The 20,471-nt window shown below is 42.7% G+C and overlaps 1 protein-coding gene across 5 annotated transcripts in view; it reads right to left on the minus strand.

Moving 5' to 3' along the window:
- The window catches only part of DSTYK (dual serine/threonine and tyrosine protein kinase), a 59,818-nt gene that overhangs the window by 22,162 nt on the left and 17,185 nt on the right, over positions 1 to 20,471 (minus strand). For all 5 annotated transcript variants that reach the window (XR_009490761.1, XM_059875444.1, XM_059875443.1 and 2 more), the window contains 2 exon segments: positions 17,039 to 17,424; positions 3,681 to 4,350 (listed from right to left, as the gene is read on the minus strand). Coding sequence is in view for 4 of the 5 variants with exons in the window: in XM_059875444.1 (XP_059731427.1) it covers positions 3,681 to 4,350; positions 17,039 to 17,424 (1,056 nt within the window). In the remaining variant the exon portion in view is untranslated.

A 20,471-nucleotide genomic window follows, 5' to 3' on the forward strand; every position in this document is an offset into this window, starting at 1 on the left:
GCAGGTACACTGAATAAAGTCGGACCCAAGGAGCTAGCATGCTGATGGCTACAAAACACACATGGCTGACTACCTCGGACTCTCAGCATGCGGGGCCACTCGATCCTCAACCATTTCAGGCATCTAAGAGTCCTGAAGGAGCACCTGTTGTACAGAATGAACCTCCTGATCCTGTCAGCTCTTACACCACATTTACAGAAGGGAAGGAACAACACTCACTGAGTGCAGGCTATCTGAAATGCACAGGAAGTATTTTACATATCTAATCTAATCTAACCCTAACAACACGTCAGAAGGGTATCACTGGTTATATTTGATACATCAGGAAAAAGCTCCAAAAAAAGAATAAACTGGGCACTGGGAGGGGATGCTGGAGTTAGGGAATAATATACCTAGCATTTGAACGCAAAGCTCATGAATTCCAAAGCCTCTAATCTTTGTAATATTTCACACTTCCGAGCAAATTAATGAGAAAAATCCAAGAGTCAACAATTCAATTCTAATCAATTACTAGAGAAATAAAAAGTAAAACTGGAATGCTGTCATTGCCTCAAGGATACAAATGTGCATCCTTGCATTGGAAGTGCAGAGTCTGAACGTCTGGACTGCCAGGGAAGTCCCCATGCTAAGGTTTTGAAGCTGGTTCCCAGGAAGATGGTAACATCAATAACTGGGAATAGATAAAGACGAAGTAAGTGTGGAAATTGTGAGCATGAGCTCAGGAATCAGACTGTCTAGATTCAAGTTCTGCCTCTACTACTTAGTATCTGTGTGACCTTGAGCAAATTACTGAAGCTATCTGAGCCTTGTTGCTGCTGCTAAGTCGCTTCAGTCATGTCCAACTCTGTGAGACCCCAGAGACGGCAGCCCACCAGGCTCCCCCGTCCCTGGGATTCTCCAGGCAAGAACACTGGAGTGGGTTGCCATTTCCTTCTCCAATGAGTGAAAGTGAAAGGTGAAAGTGAAGTTGCTCAGTTGTGTCCGACTCCTAGCAACCCCACGGACTGCAGCCCACCAGGCTCCTCCATCCATGGGATTTTCCAGGCAAGAGTACTGGAGTGGGTTGCCATTGCCTTCTCCGATCTGAGCCTTAGAAAATGGTAATAAGCAGAACCCACCTATGGAGGCTGTTCTACTACATTAAGAACTATGGATGGAAGTTCATGACATTGTACAGGAGGCAGTGATCAAGACCATCTCCAAGAAAAAGAAATGCAAAAGGCAAAATGGTTGTCTGAGGAGGCCTTACAAATATCTGAGAAAAGAAAAGAAGCAAAGGCAAAGGAGAAAAGGAAAGATATACCTACCCATCTGAATGCAGAGTTCCAAAAACAGCAAGGAGAGATAAGAAAGCCTTCCTCAGTGATCAATGAAAAGAAATGAGGAAAACAACAGAATGGGAAAGACTAGAGATCTCTTTAAGAAAATCAGAGCTACCAAAGGAACCTCTCATACAAAGATGGGCACAATAAAGGACAGAAATGGTATGGACCTAATAGAAGCAGAAGATATTAAGAAGAGGTGGCAAGAATACACAGAAGAACTATTCAAAAAAGATCTTCATGACCCAGATAATCACGATGGTGTGATTACTCACCTAGAGCCAGACATCCTGGAGTGCAAAATCAAGGCCTTAGGAAGCATCACTATGAACAAAGCTAGTGGAGGTGATGGAATTCCAGTTGAGCTACTTCAAGTCCGAAAAGATGGTGCTGTTAAAGTGCTGCACTCAATATGCCAGCAAATTTGGAAAACTCAGCAGTGGCCACAGGACTATAAAAGGTCAATTTTCATTCCAGTCCCAAAGAAAGGCAATGCCAAAGAATGTTCAAACTACCATACAACTGCACTCATCTCACACGCTAGCAAAGCAATGCTCAAAATTCTCCAAGCCAGGCTTCAACAGTACATGAACTGAGAACTTCCAGATGTTCAAGCTGGATTTAAAAAGGCAGAGGAACCAGAGATCTAATTGCCAACATCCTTTGGATCACAGAATAAGCAAGAGAGTTCCAGAAAAACATCTACTTCTGCTTTATTGATTATGCCAAAGCCTGTGACTGTGTGGATCACAACACACTGGAAAATTCTGAAAGACATGGGAATACCAGACCACCTGACCTGCCTCCCGAGAAATCTGTATACAGGTCAAGAAGCAACAGTTAGAACTGGACATGGAACAACAGACTGGTTTCAAATTGGGAAAGGAGTACATCAAGGCTGTATACTGTCACCCTATTTATTTAACTTATATGCAGGGTACATCATGAGAAACACCAGGCTGGATGAAGCACAAGCTGGAATCAAGACTGCCGGGAGAATATCAATAGCCTCAGATATGCAGATGATATCACCCTTATGACAGGAAGTAAAGAGAAACTAAAGAGCCTCTTGATGAAAGTGAAAGAGGAGAGTGAAAAAGCTGGCTTAAAACTCAACATCCAAAAAACTAAGATCATGGCATCCGGTCCCATCACTTCATGGCAAATAGATGGGGAAACAGTGACAGACTTTATTTTCTTGGGCTCCAAAATCACTGCAGATGGTGACTGGAGCCATGAAATTAAAAGACGCTTGCTCCTTGGAAAAAAAGCTATGATCTATCTAGACAGCATATTAAAAAGCAGAGACATTACTGTGTCGGCAAAGGTCCGTCTAGTCAAAGCTATGGTTTTTTTTCAGTAGTCATGTATGGATGTGAGTTGGACTATAAAGAAAGCTTAGCATCAAAGAATTGATGCTTTTGAACTGTGGTGTTGGAGAAGATTCTTGAGAGTCCCTTGGACTGCAAGGAGATCCAACTAGTCAATCCTAAAGGAAATCAGTCCTGAATATTCATTGGAAGGACTAATGCTGAAGTTGAAGCTCCAATATATTGACTACTTGATGTGAAGAGCTGACTCACTGGCAATGACCCTGATGCTGGGAAAGACTGAAGGCAGGAGGAGAGGGGATGGCAGAGGATGAGATGGGTGGATGGCATCACTGACTCAATGGACATGAGTTTGAGAAAGCTCCGGGAGTTGGTGCTGGACAGGGAGGCCTGGTGTGCTGTAGTCCATGGGGTTGCAAAGAGTTGGACGTGACTGAGCGACTGAACTGAACTGAGAGCTAATGTTCACACAGGAGTCACTATACAAAGTCAGTAGCACCCAGACCTCAGATACCAAAAGACCTGACTAAGCATTTGGCCCAGTTTTGTTAACAGTCACTCATGAAGTATAGGAATGCCAGAAAAGCTAAAACCGCTACTTTGGGAAATCCTTCTGAGTTAGGTCTCAGGAGCACCCTGAAAAGAACATGAGACCATGACACACAAAAAAGAACCAACAAAGCAGCATGGGCCATGACAAAGGAGTCAGGATTAAAGCATGACTCTGACATTCTTCAAGCACCTCTTCTCCAGTCTTAAAAAGGCAAGGGGATACAAATAGGAACTGGAGACTAAAGAGCAGTATTGGGATGAATTTATCAAATAGGAAGGAATGATGGCAGACTTTTCCAAGAAGGCCTCTCAGAAGAAGAGAGGCCAACTTCGCTCAATGATTTCAGGTAGGCTGCTGCTAATGAGCCCCATCGGGGTAGGTACCTTTGGGCTTCAGAATTGACGTACTCTACGCCACCTGGAAAGGGTTCGAGGATGCCCCAGTTCCTGCACCCTACCAAGCTCTAAGACCCACCTTTGAACTCCATGTTGGCAGCATCATCCAGAAGTTCCTCCTTCATGGTGTTAAGAGTCTCAACGATCATGTCCTTCATTTCCTCTTGCTTCCGGTTGGCAATATTCATCAATGATTCGTACAGCTCATTCTCCTTTTTTCGAGTGTATTCCAGACGTTTGGGCGTAATCTGCAGGTCCCGCTGCATGTCAAAAGCCTGGTTAATGAAGATGTCGAGGCAGCGGCAGTGCACCAGGTTCAGGGCCTTGGCTGCGTCCACCAGGCGAGTCTGCAGCACCTGGTGAGAAAACGTGTTCAAGTGTCTCAGCTTCTCACTTTGCTCCACCAACATGCTCTGAGCTTTGGTGTCCTGGCCGGGGGCCCCACAGTTACAGAGGCTGCTGCTCAGATAGCCCAGGTCAGTCAGCTGTCGATGAAGTGGCGATCTTTCACTCTCCATTCTTTCAGTGGAGGAGTCAATTATCTCCGAGCCCAGCTTCGGCACTTTGAAAAAGAATATGGGAAAGGAGAAATACTTTCGGATTTCCTGAAGCTCTTGCTCATCCCTCTCAGAGAGTTCATCTTTGTGGAGCGCATAGGTTATCACAGGCAAGAAATCATTCACCAAGTCACTCAGAACATCCACTGTGGGCCGGAGGCCTTGGCACGGTGCTACCACAATGTCCACTTCCTGGAAGGGGAAGGGGGTCATATCAGCACTTCAGGGTCAGAACCAGTCCTTGCCTCCCCAGAGTCCCACACTGAGACCAAAATCCAGACCTATGATGGGGCAACTGGGCTTCAGTATATGCCCTAATCACTTGTCCCCCTCCTTCCTCGGTTAGCAACACTCCCTGGTGCCACCTAAGCAGGCAGGCACTCATCGAGAGAGAGTGAAAAAACAAGTAAGTAGGAAGGATGGCAGTCCTTTCAGCCATTTAGATTAAAAAAGAACCTGGAATCCCTTTTGTTGCTTTGGAAACTCCCGCTGATTCCCTCTGTGAAGAACTCTTAGACTGGGAGTGGATCTGCCTGGAACATTCCTCCCCCTCTTTCTAACCTGACTCATCCTCAACTTTCTAACTCCCATGCATCCTTTAAATCTCAGTGTATACACTGTGTCATACCCTTCTGGAGTCTCTCCTAATAGGAAATCCCTATTAGGGGAGCACTCGCTACTTCTGCTTCTCTTAATGGTCAATACACTTATATACTTATAATTTACTTATTTAAAAACAAGTTGTTTTTTTCCCAATTAGCCCATAAACTCTTCCGAGAGAGGGAACATGTCTATCTTTTTCACTCCTGTAAGCCCAGTGCCTGGTATAGAGTAAGTCCTTAACACTGTTGAATCAATCAATCAAGCAGCAAACTAAAGGTTAGATGTGTCAAACATTACCATCCTATCTTAAGAGTTGGCAAACATCCCACGGTCTCAGCCATCTAGGTCTCAGGAATACCTTTACGCTCATGATCAGTTGGTCCGGCAGAGACTAAGGTCTGCCTACCCAATATTTAACTTCTGCATCATTGGGAAGGCAATGTCTTTCATAGACGGGGCAGCCAATAATAGGTAGGACAACAGAAAGCTCTTCAAAGGGTTGAATCTGCTAGCAAGTACACCCTTTGGCCCTGCCCTTCTTGCCTGGAGCACAGGTGTGACAGACAGAGCAGCAGTGGTCATCCTACAGTCCCTAGGCAATCCTGAGAGTAGAAGCCAGCCTGAGGATGAGGAAGCAAAAAGAAATCGGGAGCTTGGATCTCTGATGACTACAGAGCTGCCACACCAGCTCTCAACTGCCTAGCTTTGGACTTATATAAGGGAAAAATATATTAACCTCTGTCTTGCTTAAGCAAACCCCTATTTTTCTGATTGTTAACTATGTTTGAAGCCAATCATCACTGATACACCCAACTCCTAAACAGGTCATTTCCCTAGCTAGTAGTTTCTGCTTATCATTCTACTTCTTCACTAAGGATCTCGACTCACTTAAGAGCATACATTTCCATCCATATGGGAATATGGAGGGAAATAAATTTTGCTCCTCTAAACCTCTGAAACTGCCTACTTTGCCTGGCACTCCAGACCTAAGCACTGATCTAGAGACTCGTGCCCATATTACCACTGCAGGCACACCAACCCTGAAGTCTGCAGACTCAAAATCAATCCTTTGCAGAATTCTAAAATGTTTTAAAGAGTTTTCCTTTTTTATCTCCTTCTCCAGACAATGGAGAAAGGGCTGGGAAATGCCAGCTTATTGCTTCTTGTACTATGTGTAAGTGTGTGTGTGTGTGTGTGTGTACGTGTGCCTGTACTAAAGAACAGAGAGTGAGAGACAGCAAGCTCTTACTTCCACCAAAGCACAAAGGTCTCACCTTCTTCCTCAACAAAGAATTCATAAATTTTATTCTCAGGTAGGCCACAGAGCTTTCATTTGGCTGGCCACTTTGAACTCCCTAAAACTAAAAGTGCTTTTAGCATCTCATCATTTGTAATTTGAGCAAACACTGTATAAATCTACTAGCTTTCTAGCCAAGCCTAGGCCAAGAAGAAATCTGCGATTCACCTGTGCCTCAAACTGCATGGAATGTTTTCTGATTGGAAGACTAATCTGACACTCACTCTGCTACTTGAAACAAGCCGCCTCTCACTGCCCTGAGTCACAGTGCTGGAGTATGAATCGTTTCATGAGGCACATTCAAAAAAGAGGGTACATAAGGACATTTAAGGTCCACAGTATAGCATGCAATCGCTTAAATGCAACATTCTAATTACATATAGTAATTACAGACTAGAAGAGAATTTCAAGAAATGAAAAGTTATAACAAGATAATTATAGGTGACAGTGGCTTTAAAAATTTTTTTAAATGGCTTCTGTCTTAAATATATCTTTTTAAAGATATAAATGAATCAAACTTATTAGAGAAATATTAAGAGAAAAAAGTCTAAATATTTAAACCAAAGTAAGTATTGTTTAGAAAGTTTTCAGGAAGAATTTTGCTGCTTGTTTATTTGATGGATTTTCTTAAAATTTTGAAGTGAATTTCCAGGTTTTTCTCAAAGGACCATTTTAAGTGTGCAACAGAACCGTCAGCCAAAGCCGCCAAGTCCACTTGTAGAACCAACATCCTTTGTAAAGGAGAGCTGACTTTATTTGCTCACAAATGCAAATTCATTTTTGAAAAAAAAAAAAAAAAACAGGATTCAGTGGATAGAGAAGATGTGGTATATATATGTATACACACACACACACACACCCCTACCTATACTTCCCTGGTGGTTCAGATGGTAAGAAAATCTGATCCATGGGACTGGAAGACCCCCTGGAGAAGGGAATGGCTACCTACTCCAGTATTCTTGCCCGGAGAATGACATGGACGGAGGAACCTGGTGGGCTACAGTTTATGGGGTCACAAAGCGTCAGATGACTAAGCAACTAACATTTTCATCTATAACACACACACGCACACATACACATACAGTGGACTCCTCCTCAGCCATAAGAAGAATGAAATCTGGCATCTGCAGCAACGTGGATGGACCTGGAGGGCACTGTGCCAAGTGAAACGGACACAGAAAGACAAACACTGTACGATCTCACGTACATGTGGAATCCAAGAAATAAACCAAGCTAGTGATTGTAACGAAAAGGAAACACACAGGTACAGAGAAAAAACTAGTGGTTACCAGTGCGGACAAGGAAGGAGAGATGGGAAAGATCGGGGTAGGGGATTATGAGGCACAAACTGCTGTGCATAAAATAAATAAGCTTCAGGGAATATAGCCCGTATTTTATAAATAACTATAAATGGAATATAACCTTTAAGAATTGTGAACCACTACGTTTTCTACCTGTAACTTATATAATACTATACGTCAGCTATACATCAAGCTTTAACAATCCCCCTAAAATGAACTCAGATGGTAGATACTGCCTGGTGCATTGGCACTTAGAAAGAAGGTATCTACTCCTAAATATATCTTGTACAAACAAAAACATATAGAAAACAAGTACCGTGCTCTCTCTTCTCCATTCCCCAGTTAATTAATTTGTGTAGCAGGTCTCACTGTTCTGACTATCTTGACTGTTGGAAGACAGGCAAAAAGAGCTGCTGCTGAGACCCTGGCAGCAGTACAAACTAGACTGGAATGTGATACATGATTCTGCAATACTCACGGCAAAGAGATGACTCATGCCTGACGGTTATAAACAAAAAGGGAAGCCACACTGTCTCCTGGAGACAGGGAGTGAAAAAAATTCAAGAGAGGATGAGCCCTGTTCTTGGCCCATATATTACGGCCACCTGCGAGGGAAGACTGACCTCAGACTATTTCATGGAAGACTGTACTCCTTCCTGGCACTTAGAACAGTGTTTGCACTTACTGAGCATTCAATAAATAAATGTGTAATTACTGGATGAATGAATGATGCCTTTACTATTTGCTCAAAACCATTTTCAATCATCATATGTAAAACTGTCTATTTTTTAACCCATATCTCACACATTTATCTGGAACTGCTGTTTGCGTCTACTCTAAGAATGAAGCAGTGAGGAAGCATTTTGCTCTGAAATCAGTCAAGGAAGAAGAATCCAAGGAATCAGAAGAATATGCCATAATTCCCATTTTGAGTTGCAGAAAATTCCTAAAGAGATGTCTCTTGTATAATATATCTGCACAAATCTGTGGAATCTACAGAAGCCAATATATTACCATCAATTCTCTTGGCAAGACTAAGAGAATATAATAAAAAAGCAAACTGCTACTCTGCAAACACCAGGATTTTCCTCCTTGGTGTTTTAATATAAAATTACACTATCATAAGTGCCAAGAAGAAATGGTTCAGTCACTGAAGCCTGACCACTTCCTAAGAATACTGGCTCTGACTGGTGAGGACTCTTACGCTATGGCTCACAGTACATTACACCCTCAGCGATAGCTAAGGATGGTCGTCTTAACCAACAGTTCAAACAGAAGACGATCATACGCTCAGATAGGTCATGAGTGTCTTTGCCTACAGCTCTGCAACCTCATTCCATCACACAGAAAAGCAGCACATAACTAGGTCCTACCCCTTGCATAACAACGGACACATCCCGGACGCCAGTCCCTGTCTCCATATTCTATCAACCATCACCATCAATTCTCCTCCCATGCCCACTATCACAGAACAATAGGAGGTTTTCCCCATTTTACTCAGGGTTGATTCTTCCTCATTTGTGTACAGTTCTCTGAAATCACTACCCCTCTTAAACATCAATTATACAGTAAGGCAAATACACCCCTCCATGGTATTGCAGAGAGTCACACCACTGAGCACACACAGTCCATGCATACCCCTCTCCCTGTTACACTGCAGAAAATACCCTGACTCTTGATCTGAACACTCTCCAGTGGGGAGCTGTGACTAAGCTGCTTTCTAGAATATAATAGGCCACAAGCAGCTGTGCCAACCCAGGGCTTCACCCTAGTAGTCCACATAAAATGGATACTAGCTCATCTCCCTAGTCAGTAAAAGTAGGGAGTGGTAACTTACAGATCAGAACAAGACTTGAGAAAAACCATAATCCCAACCAAAGCCCTCAACTAGCCACAGAAAGCATGAGACCATCATGCTAAAAGCCGAAGTGTGTTTATGATCCCAAACACATTAAAGCAAAGGCTTTAGATCTGCATCTCAACTCACAAGCATGAAGCCCTCCAGGATCAAAACTATCTGATTTCATATTGTGATGAATCAGATAACACACAAGTTGACAAGAAGGTACTGAATAGCCTCCTACTGTGTGGATATTCAAACATCCAGGTGTCCACAGATACAAAATTAGGAATGTGAATTCTCTCACCATTTACTAGACTCATCAAGAAAGACAACAGAAGAATGGAGAAGAAAGAAATGTCTGAAGAAAGTTAAAAGTTACCTTTTAACTTTATAACTTTAACTTCTGTATTTTTTTTTTACCTTTATAACATCTCTCTCTTCTTTCATTTTATTACAAAAGTACTTCATAATAATTATGAAGAACTTTGCTTCTGAATGGAGCACAATAATAAGTCTAAGTAAGTAGGAACCAGAAGGACTTAAGTCTCACAATGGAAGGAGTTCCAGTATGGATGGCTGTCAGGGAACAGATGGGTGGCTGAGAGAGGACGAAGTCCTCCTCTCAATTCTTTCAAAGGGAGGCTTACTATGGGCCAGACACTGTGCTAGATGCTTTACACCTAGCCTCTCATTTAAGCCTCATACCAGCCCTAAAACACATGGATTATTACTTCTGTTTTACAAATGGGGGATGCCCTAGGACCACAGTCACACAGTTAAGTAACCAAGCCAGGATGTAAATCCAGGCTCACCTGACTACAAAGACCGTGTATAAACAGTGACTGAGGTCCACTGTGTCAGGAATTGTCTGGCCTGGTGTTAGAGAAGTTCTGAGAGAAGAATAAAGGATGGACAAGATCATTTCAGGGACTCTAACAGTCCTAGCTTTCTGTGTTAAAAGTATATGTTGGCAACAAGTAAAAAGCCCTGCTCTGCTCAAAAAAGGATGATTAAGACCATAATCTCTGCCAGATTTTCTCCCAAAGAGCTAACCTTGGAAGGCCAAAAGTGAACAAGTGGTGGTGAATTGAGAAAATAGCCCTTTAAGCTAGTCTTTTTAAGAGGGATCAAGGCTACTACAGCGAGCATGGGATTTTAAAAAGAATCGTGCCTTTAAAGCATACATATCCTTAATAGGTAAATTAACCTATAGTAAGTTATTACCAGGTTTGTTAGCAAAGAGCAATGTATTGGTTATATTTCACTACATATGTTAGTGTGTGTTAGGGGAAGGCAGAGAGATGCTGAATTCAAAGAACATAGAATTACTGCCTAGAAGGAACTTATATTCAGCATTTGCCTGAACTTCCCAAATCCTTTTTTAACACATTACTTTTAGTTCCCTTTTCTTTTTGCCCCATAAAATAATGGTTTCTTTATTTTAATATATATTTTTAGAATACCATTCTTTATTTCTCTTATACATATTACTCCAACCTTGTTATTTTTCCCTTGGAAATGGCCATCTTTGACCTAATTCCATATACTCTCTTTTCCAAAAGTATCCGCTTACTGTCAGGTAAAAGACTATCACCCAAACTTCTTTCATAAGGTTTACCTTTCAATCGAGATACATTCCAGAGAAGACATAGCATCTAACTTAAAAGTAAGCAACACTTAACAAATTTATTTTCATAAGGCACCGAAACAAATGCCAAAAATTAAACAAAACTTGAAAGAAGACAGTTTTCTAGCAACAATGTTTAATGAATTTGGGGGTTTAAATTTTGCATAAACTTGTCATTTTTACTTTGATTTGGGGTTGTGAAAGTATTAACTGCTGAGAAATTAAAAAAAAAAAAAAAACAGTGTCTGTATGGACAGAACAGAGAGCTTAGAAACAGACCCACACACCTATGGTCAATTAATCTCCAACAAAGGAAGCAAGATACACAATGGAGAAAGACTGTCTCTTCAGCAAAGTAGTGTCCGGAAAGCTCATGAGTCAGAATCCCAAGGCAATAGAAATAAAAGCAAAAATAAACAAATGGGGCCTAATCAAACCTATAAGCTTTTCCACAGCAAAATGAAAAGAATAATCAATATGAATAATCAACAATCAAAATGAAAAGACAATATACAGACTGAGAGACAGTATTTGCAAATGATGTGACTGACAAGGGTTTAATTTCCAAAATACACATATAGCTCACATAACTCAATAACCAAAAACACAAACGACCCAATCAAAAAATGAGAAGACGTAAATACAGGTTTCTCCAAAGAAGAGATATAGATGGCCAATAGACATGTGAAAAGATGCTCAACGTCGCTAATTATTATAGAAGTGCAAATCAAAACTATAAGGAGATGACAGAGGAACGGATAAAGAAGATATGGTACACTTATACAGTCGAGTATCACTCAGCCATAAGAAAGAACAAAACGTTACCATCTGCAGCGACACGGATGGACCTAGAGGTTGTCATACTGAGTGAAAAAGTCAGGTAGGGAAAGACAAGTATCATATATATTGCTTATGTGTGGAATCTAAACAAAAATGGTGCAAATAAACGTATTTAGAGAACAGAAATGGAGTCACAGATGTAGAAAACAAATTTAGGATTACCAGAGAGGAGAAGAGGGGGAGGGATAAACTGAGGGACTGCGACTGACACGCACACTACTGTATGTGAGAGAGGGCTAATAAGGACCTACTGTCACGCGTTACAGCACTCTGTCAGGACCTATGTGGGAAGAGAACCTAAAGAAGGATGGTTACACGTGTAACTGATTCACTTTGCTGTACTCCGAAACTAACACAACACTGCACATCACCTATACGCCAATACAATTTTTTAAAAAATAGATCACAACAGCAGAATACAACTACAGTGAGGTACCATCGCACACCAGTCAGAAGGGCCAGCATTAAAAACTACAAATAACAAATGGTGAAGAGGGTGTGCAGAAGCCTCCTGCACTCTTGGTAGGAATGTAAATTAGTATAGCCACTATGGAGAACAGTATGGAAGTTCCTTAAAAAACCAAAAATAGAGTTGCCCTATGATTCAGCAGTCCCACTGCTGGGCATATGTCCAGAGAAAACTCTGATTTGAAAAGACACAGGCACCCTAATGTTCACAGTAGCACTATTTACAATAGCCAAGACACGGGAGCAACCCAAGCGTCCATCCACAGAGGAATGGATAAAGATGCGGTGCACATACACAACGTCCACTTCTCCTCAGCCATAAAAACGAATGGAATAGTGCCGTTGGCAGCGACATGGATGGAGCTAGAGAGCATCACACCAAGTGAAAGAAACCAGAAAGATAAATGCCTTACGATGTCACTTATATGTGGAATCTAAGATATGATACAGATAAACTTATTTATGAAACACAAACATTCACAGATAAAGAAAACAAACTTCTGGTCACCAAAGAGGAAAGTGGGTGAGGAGGAATAAACTAAGTGAGAGTTTGGGATTAGCAGACACAAACTACTACATGTAAAACAGAGAAACAAGAGGCTTCTACCGTATAGCACCGAGAACTACATTCAACATTCTGCAGAAAACCATAATGGAAAAGACTTTGAAAAAGAACATATATACAGACAGACACATACATACATACATATAAGACTGAATCACTTTGCTGTACAACACTGTGAATCAACTAAAAAATTATATACCAAATAAAAAGCGTTTAATTTTTAAAGATTAAAAAGTAAAAATATCAATGTCACTATGAAATGACAAATAGATTACTTCCATTGATGGCTACTGAGGGTTATAAAGAGAAAATTTAACTATTTCAACTCATTAGAGTTCCAAGTAGCAAAGAAAAAAAATAAGTTTATTTGCAAGTCATTAGACCTTTCTTGGAAACATCAGTGTACTTCAGTTCCCTGAAGTACCCCTTCCCACACATCACCAGGAGCCAGGCACCAGGACGCGTGACAGCCCCGCGGCCACGTGACAGCGTGTTTTTCCGCGGGGCCAGGACACCCAGCAGCGACACACGGGCGACTGGTGAGAGCGGAGCGCTGAGGGCTGCGCAATGGCCGTCAGAGATAAGATGCCGCCGCTGGGCTGCAGGAATCCCATCTCAGGCCGAGGAAGCGTAACCACCTCCATTTCCTTTTATTCCTTCATAGGGAATAACATATCTAGACTCACATACATCAGACTGAGGCAATTCTAAGGCAGACGACTGTGTGCCACTGGACTTGTAAATGGAACAAAAAAGAGAAGGAGCTGAGATATACACCAGAAAGAGGGCGAAGGTTAGGATGGGAAGGATGTACATGAAGACAAAACTAGTGAACATGGAGAAGGGTGAAATGTACTGCCAACTGGAAAATGACCATGTTTTGACACTAAATGAGGTTTCAGGAACTAATGGTTTGACAGTATTCCTCTATTATTGAATTATGAACTGAGAATCTCAGGGGACCCAGAGCTAAAAAACTGGGAATACTGTAGTATTCCATGTGGGTACCATGTGGTATGGGGTCCATGTGAGTTGCCCTACTCTGAAACAAATTGAAAATGGCTAATTTATGAGGACTTTAAAGTAACATATTAGAAGAATGACCATTGTGTAAGAGAGTAAGGGGAAATTCTGCTTTAGTAATTTGACAGTTAAAAATGAACATCACATTTCCCCTAATTCAATCTTGGTTTCCTTTAGCTAAACGTTTCCTTTCTTTACGACCCCTTTTAGGAACCAAATTGAAGGGCTGTTTAGAGCTAATTCTCTAGTTCTAAATATAACTGGAGCTAAAAAAAAGATCTTTCTCACTGGCAAGAAAAATCTTCAAGGTAGCTTAGGAAATGCTCCCAGCAGTAAGCCAATGGAGACAGGAGTCTGACGACAGTGGCAGAGCAGAGCCTGAGGCTGCAGAGGCTAAGGCCCCTCTGAGGCTCACCATCAGGGGGTTCTAAAGTTAGAAATGTGGGGGTCCGTGGCTGTTTCCACATCAAAATCACTGCCGTATAAAGCAGACCCAAAGAAACATTACTATAGAAGCCTCACAAACCACATGAAACAGAACACGGGAGGCTAGAAAATTCTTGAAGAAAAGAGAAGGATATTTCTCATGAAAGAGAATCTATACATATTTCAACCGTGCAGAGAAAACTGGTTAGGTATCTTAACTTCCCTCCCAGCCAAGTAGCCTTCTTAATTGTTAACTCAGTTTGAGTGCTTACTATATATACATGGGGGTTTCCCTCGTGGCTCAGTGGTAAAGAATCTGCCTGCCAATGCAGGAGATGGGGATTCAATCTCTGGGTCGGGAAGATCCCCTGGAGAAGGAAATGGGAACTCACTCCAGTATTCTCGCCTGGGAAATTCCATGGACAGAGGAGCCTCGTGGTATAGCCCATGGGGTCCCAGAATTGGACACAACTGAACGACTAAACAACAACACTGTATTCCTTGAGCATCGCTGAGAACTCTCACCAGTAAGACATGCGCTCATGGCTTCCCTGGTGGCTCAGATGGTAGAAGATCTGCCTGTAATGCAGGAGACCAGGGTTAGATTCCTGGGTCGGGAAGATCCCCTGGAGAAGGAAATGGCAACCCACTCCAGTATTCTTGCCTCGAGAATCTCATGGGCAGAGGAGCCTTGCAGGCTACAATCTATGGGGTCATAAAGAGTCAGACGTGACTGAGCTACTCACACACACACACACACACACACACACACAGACATGACTGAGAGACTCACACACACACACAGACATGACTGAGCGACTCACATACACACACTTGGGAAATAGCTCTCACTTTCTTTTCTGTGACTTTATTAGCTTAGCTCATGGGACAAAAGTAAATGAGCACTAAAAATCAAAACCAACAAAATGAAGGAACACAGAGAAATCAATCAAATACTGCACCTGTCCTACAGATGGCTTTGTTCACATTCCAAGACTGTTTTTAAAACTCAAGAACAGGAAAAATCACCACCCAACCAAGAGCAGTCATTTCAGCTATTTAACAGTGTTTTTTAAGCTGTAGGTCAGAATACATTGTCAGATCAACAATTTAGTGGGTTGCTATCATTTTTCAAAAAAATGAAGTCAAATAGAATAGAGAAGAAAATATCAGTGTATTTTGCAAGAAGTTAAAGTACTGTTTCATGGAACTTTATTCCAAATGCACACATGTATATATGAACTCGGTCCTAATAATAAAATGCTATTTCTGAGCATGAATTAAAATCTAAAAAAGTTTGAAAACCACTGAGCTCTTGGAAACTGAAGTAACTAGACCAGAACAGAATACTATAGACTGTGCTTGGATCATACACTTACAAAGCTTATGAGTCAACTGAGCAGGCTCAGTCAATAAACAAGGGTCACAGCCAGAGTCATTCGAGAACTCTCGCATTGTCTTGGAGCTAAGAAGTGCACGCTCTCGGTCTGAACACAGAGGAAAGCCACCAGTGAAACTGAGCTGAGAGAAAATGCTGGTTTGTATACTAAATCCCTCTAGCATTTATTGAGATAAAAGACAACTGGACTCTGGAAAGAAATGAGATGACAGTTTCTACCTCCAGAGAATCACAAGCCAAAGCCACAATCAAAGGCCTCACTGCACTGACTGAGAGACCAAACCTTCCAGAACAGGAGTAGGTGAAGCGAAGAAGAAAGTGTTCTCCAAGTCCTGCCAAACGAGCCCCTCCTTCCTGGCACAGCTAATCAAGGTGACAAACTCTCTGAGAATGTCTGCTTCTTTTATTCCTGCCAGCTTCTGATCCTTGACATAGGCACCTTCTCTGCCCAACCCCATGCTCCTGACACATTCACATGCTGTGCCTGTCACCTTTTGGTCTAATAAATAGTCTAGTCCTAGCTATACAGTAGCAAAGGAAGTCTTGCACATGAGACAAGTCCTTCCTAGGTAGAGCTATAAATACCAGACAGATAATATTATCTTTTAGGAAATGCCACAAGACCTGTGTCCTCTTCGGGAGTTTACTTCAAGAGAGAAACAGACATATTCTTCAGTTGACAGGATCTCTCTATTTGAGCCAGATCTGTCCTCATGTTCTGAAGTCCCTTAGAAAGTAGGAGACGTGACCTGGCTCACTTAGTAAATGACGGCTGCTGCTGCTGCTGCTGCCAAGTCGCTTCAGTCATGTCTGACTCTGTGCGACCCCATAGACAGCAGCCCACCAGGCTCCCCCGTCCCTGGGATTCCCCAGGCAAGAACACTGGAATGGGTTGCCATTTCCTTCTCCAGTGCATGAAAGTGAAAAGTCAAAGTGAAGTCGCTCAGTCGTGTCTGACTCTTAGCGACCCCATGGACTGCAGCCTACCAGGCTCCTCCGTCCATGGGATTTTCCAGGCAAGAGTACTGGAGTGGGGTGCCACTGCCTTCTCTGAACTGATGGCAAATCTAAGAAAAAACTCATAAGTTCTTCACTTGTTTTCAATTCCGTAAGAATGTCAATCATATGTTCCTTTTAGAAAGGGATGGCTAGAGACAATTCTAGCCACGCCTTCCTGCTAAGAAATGAAAAAGGATTTCTAACCCTGATCCTCTCTCTGTAAAGGCAGGCTGAGATGTAAGTATCATATTCTTCAGTTTTAGAAAGGGATTAGACAAACTGCTCAGGGCCTTGCAGCACAGCAGTAGAGGCAGGGATGGGCACTGCTACAGCCTTGTCTGGTTTTCAACTTCCTAGATCACGTTCCTTTGACTCTATCTGCTGATGCTCAGAGCCCACAGTACACACTGCCAAACTACTTTCTGAGAAAGCTCAGGTACAATGAAACTGGTGCCTACGAGTGCACCCGTGTAAGGACGAGACCGGTACCTGTAAGAGAGCATGGCGCATCGTCACCTCCAGTTCGGCTAGAACGCGGGCAGCATCCTCACTGTCCTCCCGCGCCTCTAGGTCCTCCTCAGGGACGGTCTCCCAGGTGCCCTGGTGAGCAGCCAGCGTGTGCACTAGTTCGTACCGGTCAGGGAGCGCCAGGCTGACCCGAGTCTGAGTCCCATAGGTGAAGCGGAGGCGCCGAAGCTTACAGTTCTCACCGCCCAGCTTGTTGGTGGGAAGCACCTGCACCCCCAAGAGCAGGTTCAGCAGCTGGCACTTGACACTGCAGTCCTGGCCGAGGATCAAGATGCAGGGCAGGCAGTCCACCATCTGCTGGAGGCGCTTCTCTTCCTTGGGTGGGAAGGAAATGCAGCTCAGCTGGCCTGGGCAGGGACGGGGGTGGAAGGAGAAAGGAGTACAGAGAGAAGAGTGAGGAGGGGCAGACAGAGACTGACACAGAGATCCCATTAGATGGCAGCCTCCTAGAAAAGAAACTTCTAGGAAGCTCTTGGTGGAAGGAGATACCAGAAAAACATCCCAGTAAGGAAAAGTTTCTCAAATATCACACAGGAGTCCCCTCTCTGGCTCACCCCCGGAGCAGTTCTTTCTTTCCAGAAATTTCGTGGCAGTGACCTAATCTCCCCTTCCTGACCCGGTTTCAATCAGTGGAGGGACAGCCTAAGGAGTTTACAAGGACTCAATCAAAGGACATTAAACTGACAAAACCAGAAAAGACTATGCTACTGGGACGTGAGTCCAAGGACTGAACGCGTGCGTTAATGCTCAGACACGTACAACTCTTTGCGACACCATGGACTGTAGCTTGTCAGGCTCCTCAGCCATGGACTTTTCCAGGCAAGAATACCAGAGTGGGTCGCCATTTCCTACTCCAGGGGATCTTTCCAACCCAGGGATAGAACCCACATCTCCTGTGTCTCCTGCACTGAGAGGGTGATTCTTTACCACTGCGCTACCTCGGAAGCCCGCAAGGACTGAACACAAATCAAAATAAAAACCTTCCTTGTGACACAAAACCTAATACTCGAACACAGAAAGGTTCTTTAAAATGACTCTACCACATGCAGTTTATTTTCCTTATTTATAACATATTTTATTGTAACTAAATGTGTGTAGTCTTTTAACACACATACATTGAAATAAAATGTTATTTGAGTGTGCATAAGCATAGAATCTTTTCCGGTTCATTTCTCTGATAGCTGGTAACAGCATCCCAGCTCCAAGTCATTTGTTTTCTTAAAACACTGAATGCTTAATTAAGATCAGTATCTCTAATCAAATCATATTCTTTCGGTTTATGGAAGACAAGACCCCAAGTAAGACAAAGGGGAAAGGACTACCTGTTAGGATAAAATCCAAGCAAATCAAGGAAGATTTGATCTATCTCAGAAATATCTTTCCAGGATACACTCATCTATACTGCAAGCTTCCACAAAACAGATCATATAATACTCAAGAGAAAAAAAAAGGCTTCCTAAAGCATGAGAACTTCTAATTGGGAAAAGGAACCAGAAATTTGTTGACTGGAACTCTCCGATTCCAAACTCAATCACTCCCCAACTTGTTCAGTGACAGTGCCTGCCCAAGTCTAAGATTCAGGCAACTTCGTGTTTGTTCAGAAAGGCACAGACACACAGTTCTTAGGCTGTTAGAAAGCCGATCTGTATTTGAAGCCATTTAAATACATATATCTTCATTAAAATTTAGGGTGGCACCAACTGAAACAGTATTTGCTTTAGTCATGTAACCATGAGCTGCATTAAACCATTCTTAAGCTATTTATTTTATGTAATTGAAACAAGAGAGGCCAGATTCATTTAAAAGGTTGTCCCACTCTGGCTCTACCTGCATGCGTCCCTTCAGTCGTGTCCAACTCTACAACCCCATGGACTGCAGCCCGCCAGGCTCCTCTGTCCATGGGATTCTCCAGGCAAGAATACTGGAGGGGGCTGCCATGCCCTCATCCAGGGGATCTTCCCAACCCAGGGATCGAACCCAGGCCTCCCACATTGCAGGAAGATTCTTTACCATCTGAGTCACCAGGGAAGCCCAAGAATACTGGAGTGGGTAGCCTATCCCTTCTCCAAGGGATCTTCCCAACACAGGGATCAAACCCAGGTTTCCTGCATTGCAAGTGGTCTCTTTATTGACTGAGCCACCAGGGAAGCCCCTCAACTCTACCTATCCTGCTACAAACTATTTTAAATCTTCTCTCCAACAAATGGCAGCAAAAGATTTAAAGAAGCTGGCTTTCACTCAGACCCCTTTACGCGTTTCATTACGCTCTTCCTTTCATGTCTGCCTGTTAAGTACGTCACCTGGTCAGCAGAAGCACACCAGCGCACACCAGCACACCAGCAATACGAGACACTGAAACACGGAAATCTATTCTCCTGGGAGAGATGAGAAGCAAAACATTAACTGAGGGCCCAACTCTATGCAAGGCATTTATTAAGCACAAGGGAAAAACACCAGACAACTGGTCTAATTTCTGACTTACAAACTAAAAGCAAGGGGACACAGACCCTTGCGTGTGTGACAACTCAGCAAGTAGGGAGTCCTGAGTCCCTCCGTACCTCACTGACAACTAAACAGAATTTACTACAGTTGTCAAGGAGGAAAAACAATTTTCCTCTACCCTTTTAGTTTCCTCTGGCTGGGGCTAAGAATTAAATTGACATGAAAAAGATTAACAGTAGAAAATGAAATTTAAATTTAATTACACACACATGAGGAATCTGAACACGAGAGTTTCAAAAGACAGGTTAAATGAGATACATACGTTATCCTGGAACAAAGAGAGGGGGCAGGGGGCTGGGTCTTCAAAGAGAAACAAGGCAATTCACAGAAGAGTAAATGTTTGGTAAACAAATGTTTGCTGGGCCATCCAGAAACAACCCGACATAGAGAAGATTTTGACACCGAGTTCATACTACACTGTAGCTAGCTCCGGTGATAGGCCCTCTATACAAATTCATTTAGGCAGTTAAGGTGAGGAAGGTAACAACTCTTGCTGAGCTTTTTGTTTCTTTAAAACAGCCAAGCCTGAACTAATTCTCATACCAAAGAGACACATTTTGGGACGGCAAATCTTGCTCACCTCTTCAGACTATTCTAGTCATACGTTTATAATTACCAAAGGCAGGAAGAACCATCGTATTTCTCTCTGTATCCTCAATACCCAACGCAATGACGAAAAAATGTTTTGTTATTTGTTTGCTCATTGAGAACTGTCTACAGAAAACTGTAAGTGGCTCTACTAAGTACTCAGAAAAATCCAGTAATATGATGAACAGTCCAGGACCATGAATAGTATAGGAGCAAGCGTCATTCCTAAAAACGCCCTTCATCTCAACATGGAGAGCAGAGGCGGACAGCAGAACAGGACTTCCCCATTCAGCTGCAGGATTTA

The sequence above is a fragment of the Bos taurus genome, chromosome 16 (assembly GCF_002263795.3).
Source record: "Bos taurus isolate L1 Dominette 01449 registration number 42190680 breed Hereford chromosome 16, ARS-UCD2.0, whole genome shotgun sequence".
Taxonomy (NCBI): Eukaryota; Metazoa; Chordata; class Mammalia; order Artiodactyla; family Bovidae; genus Bos; species Bos taurus.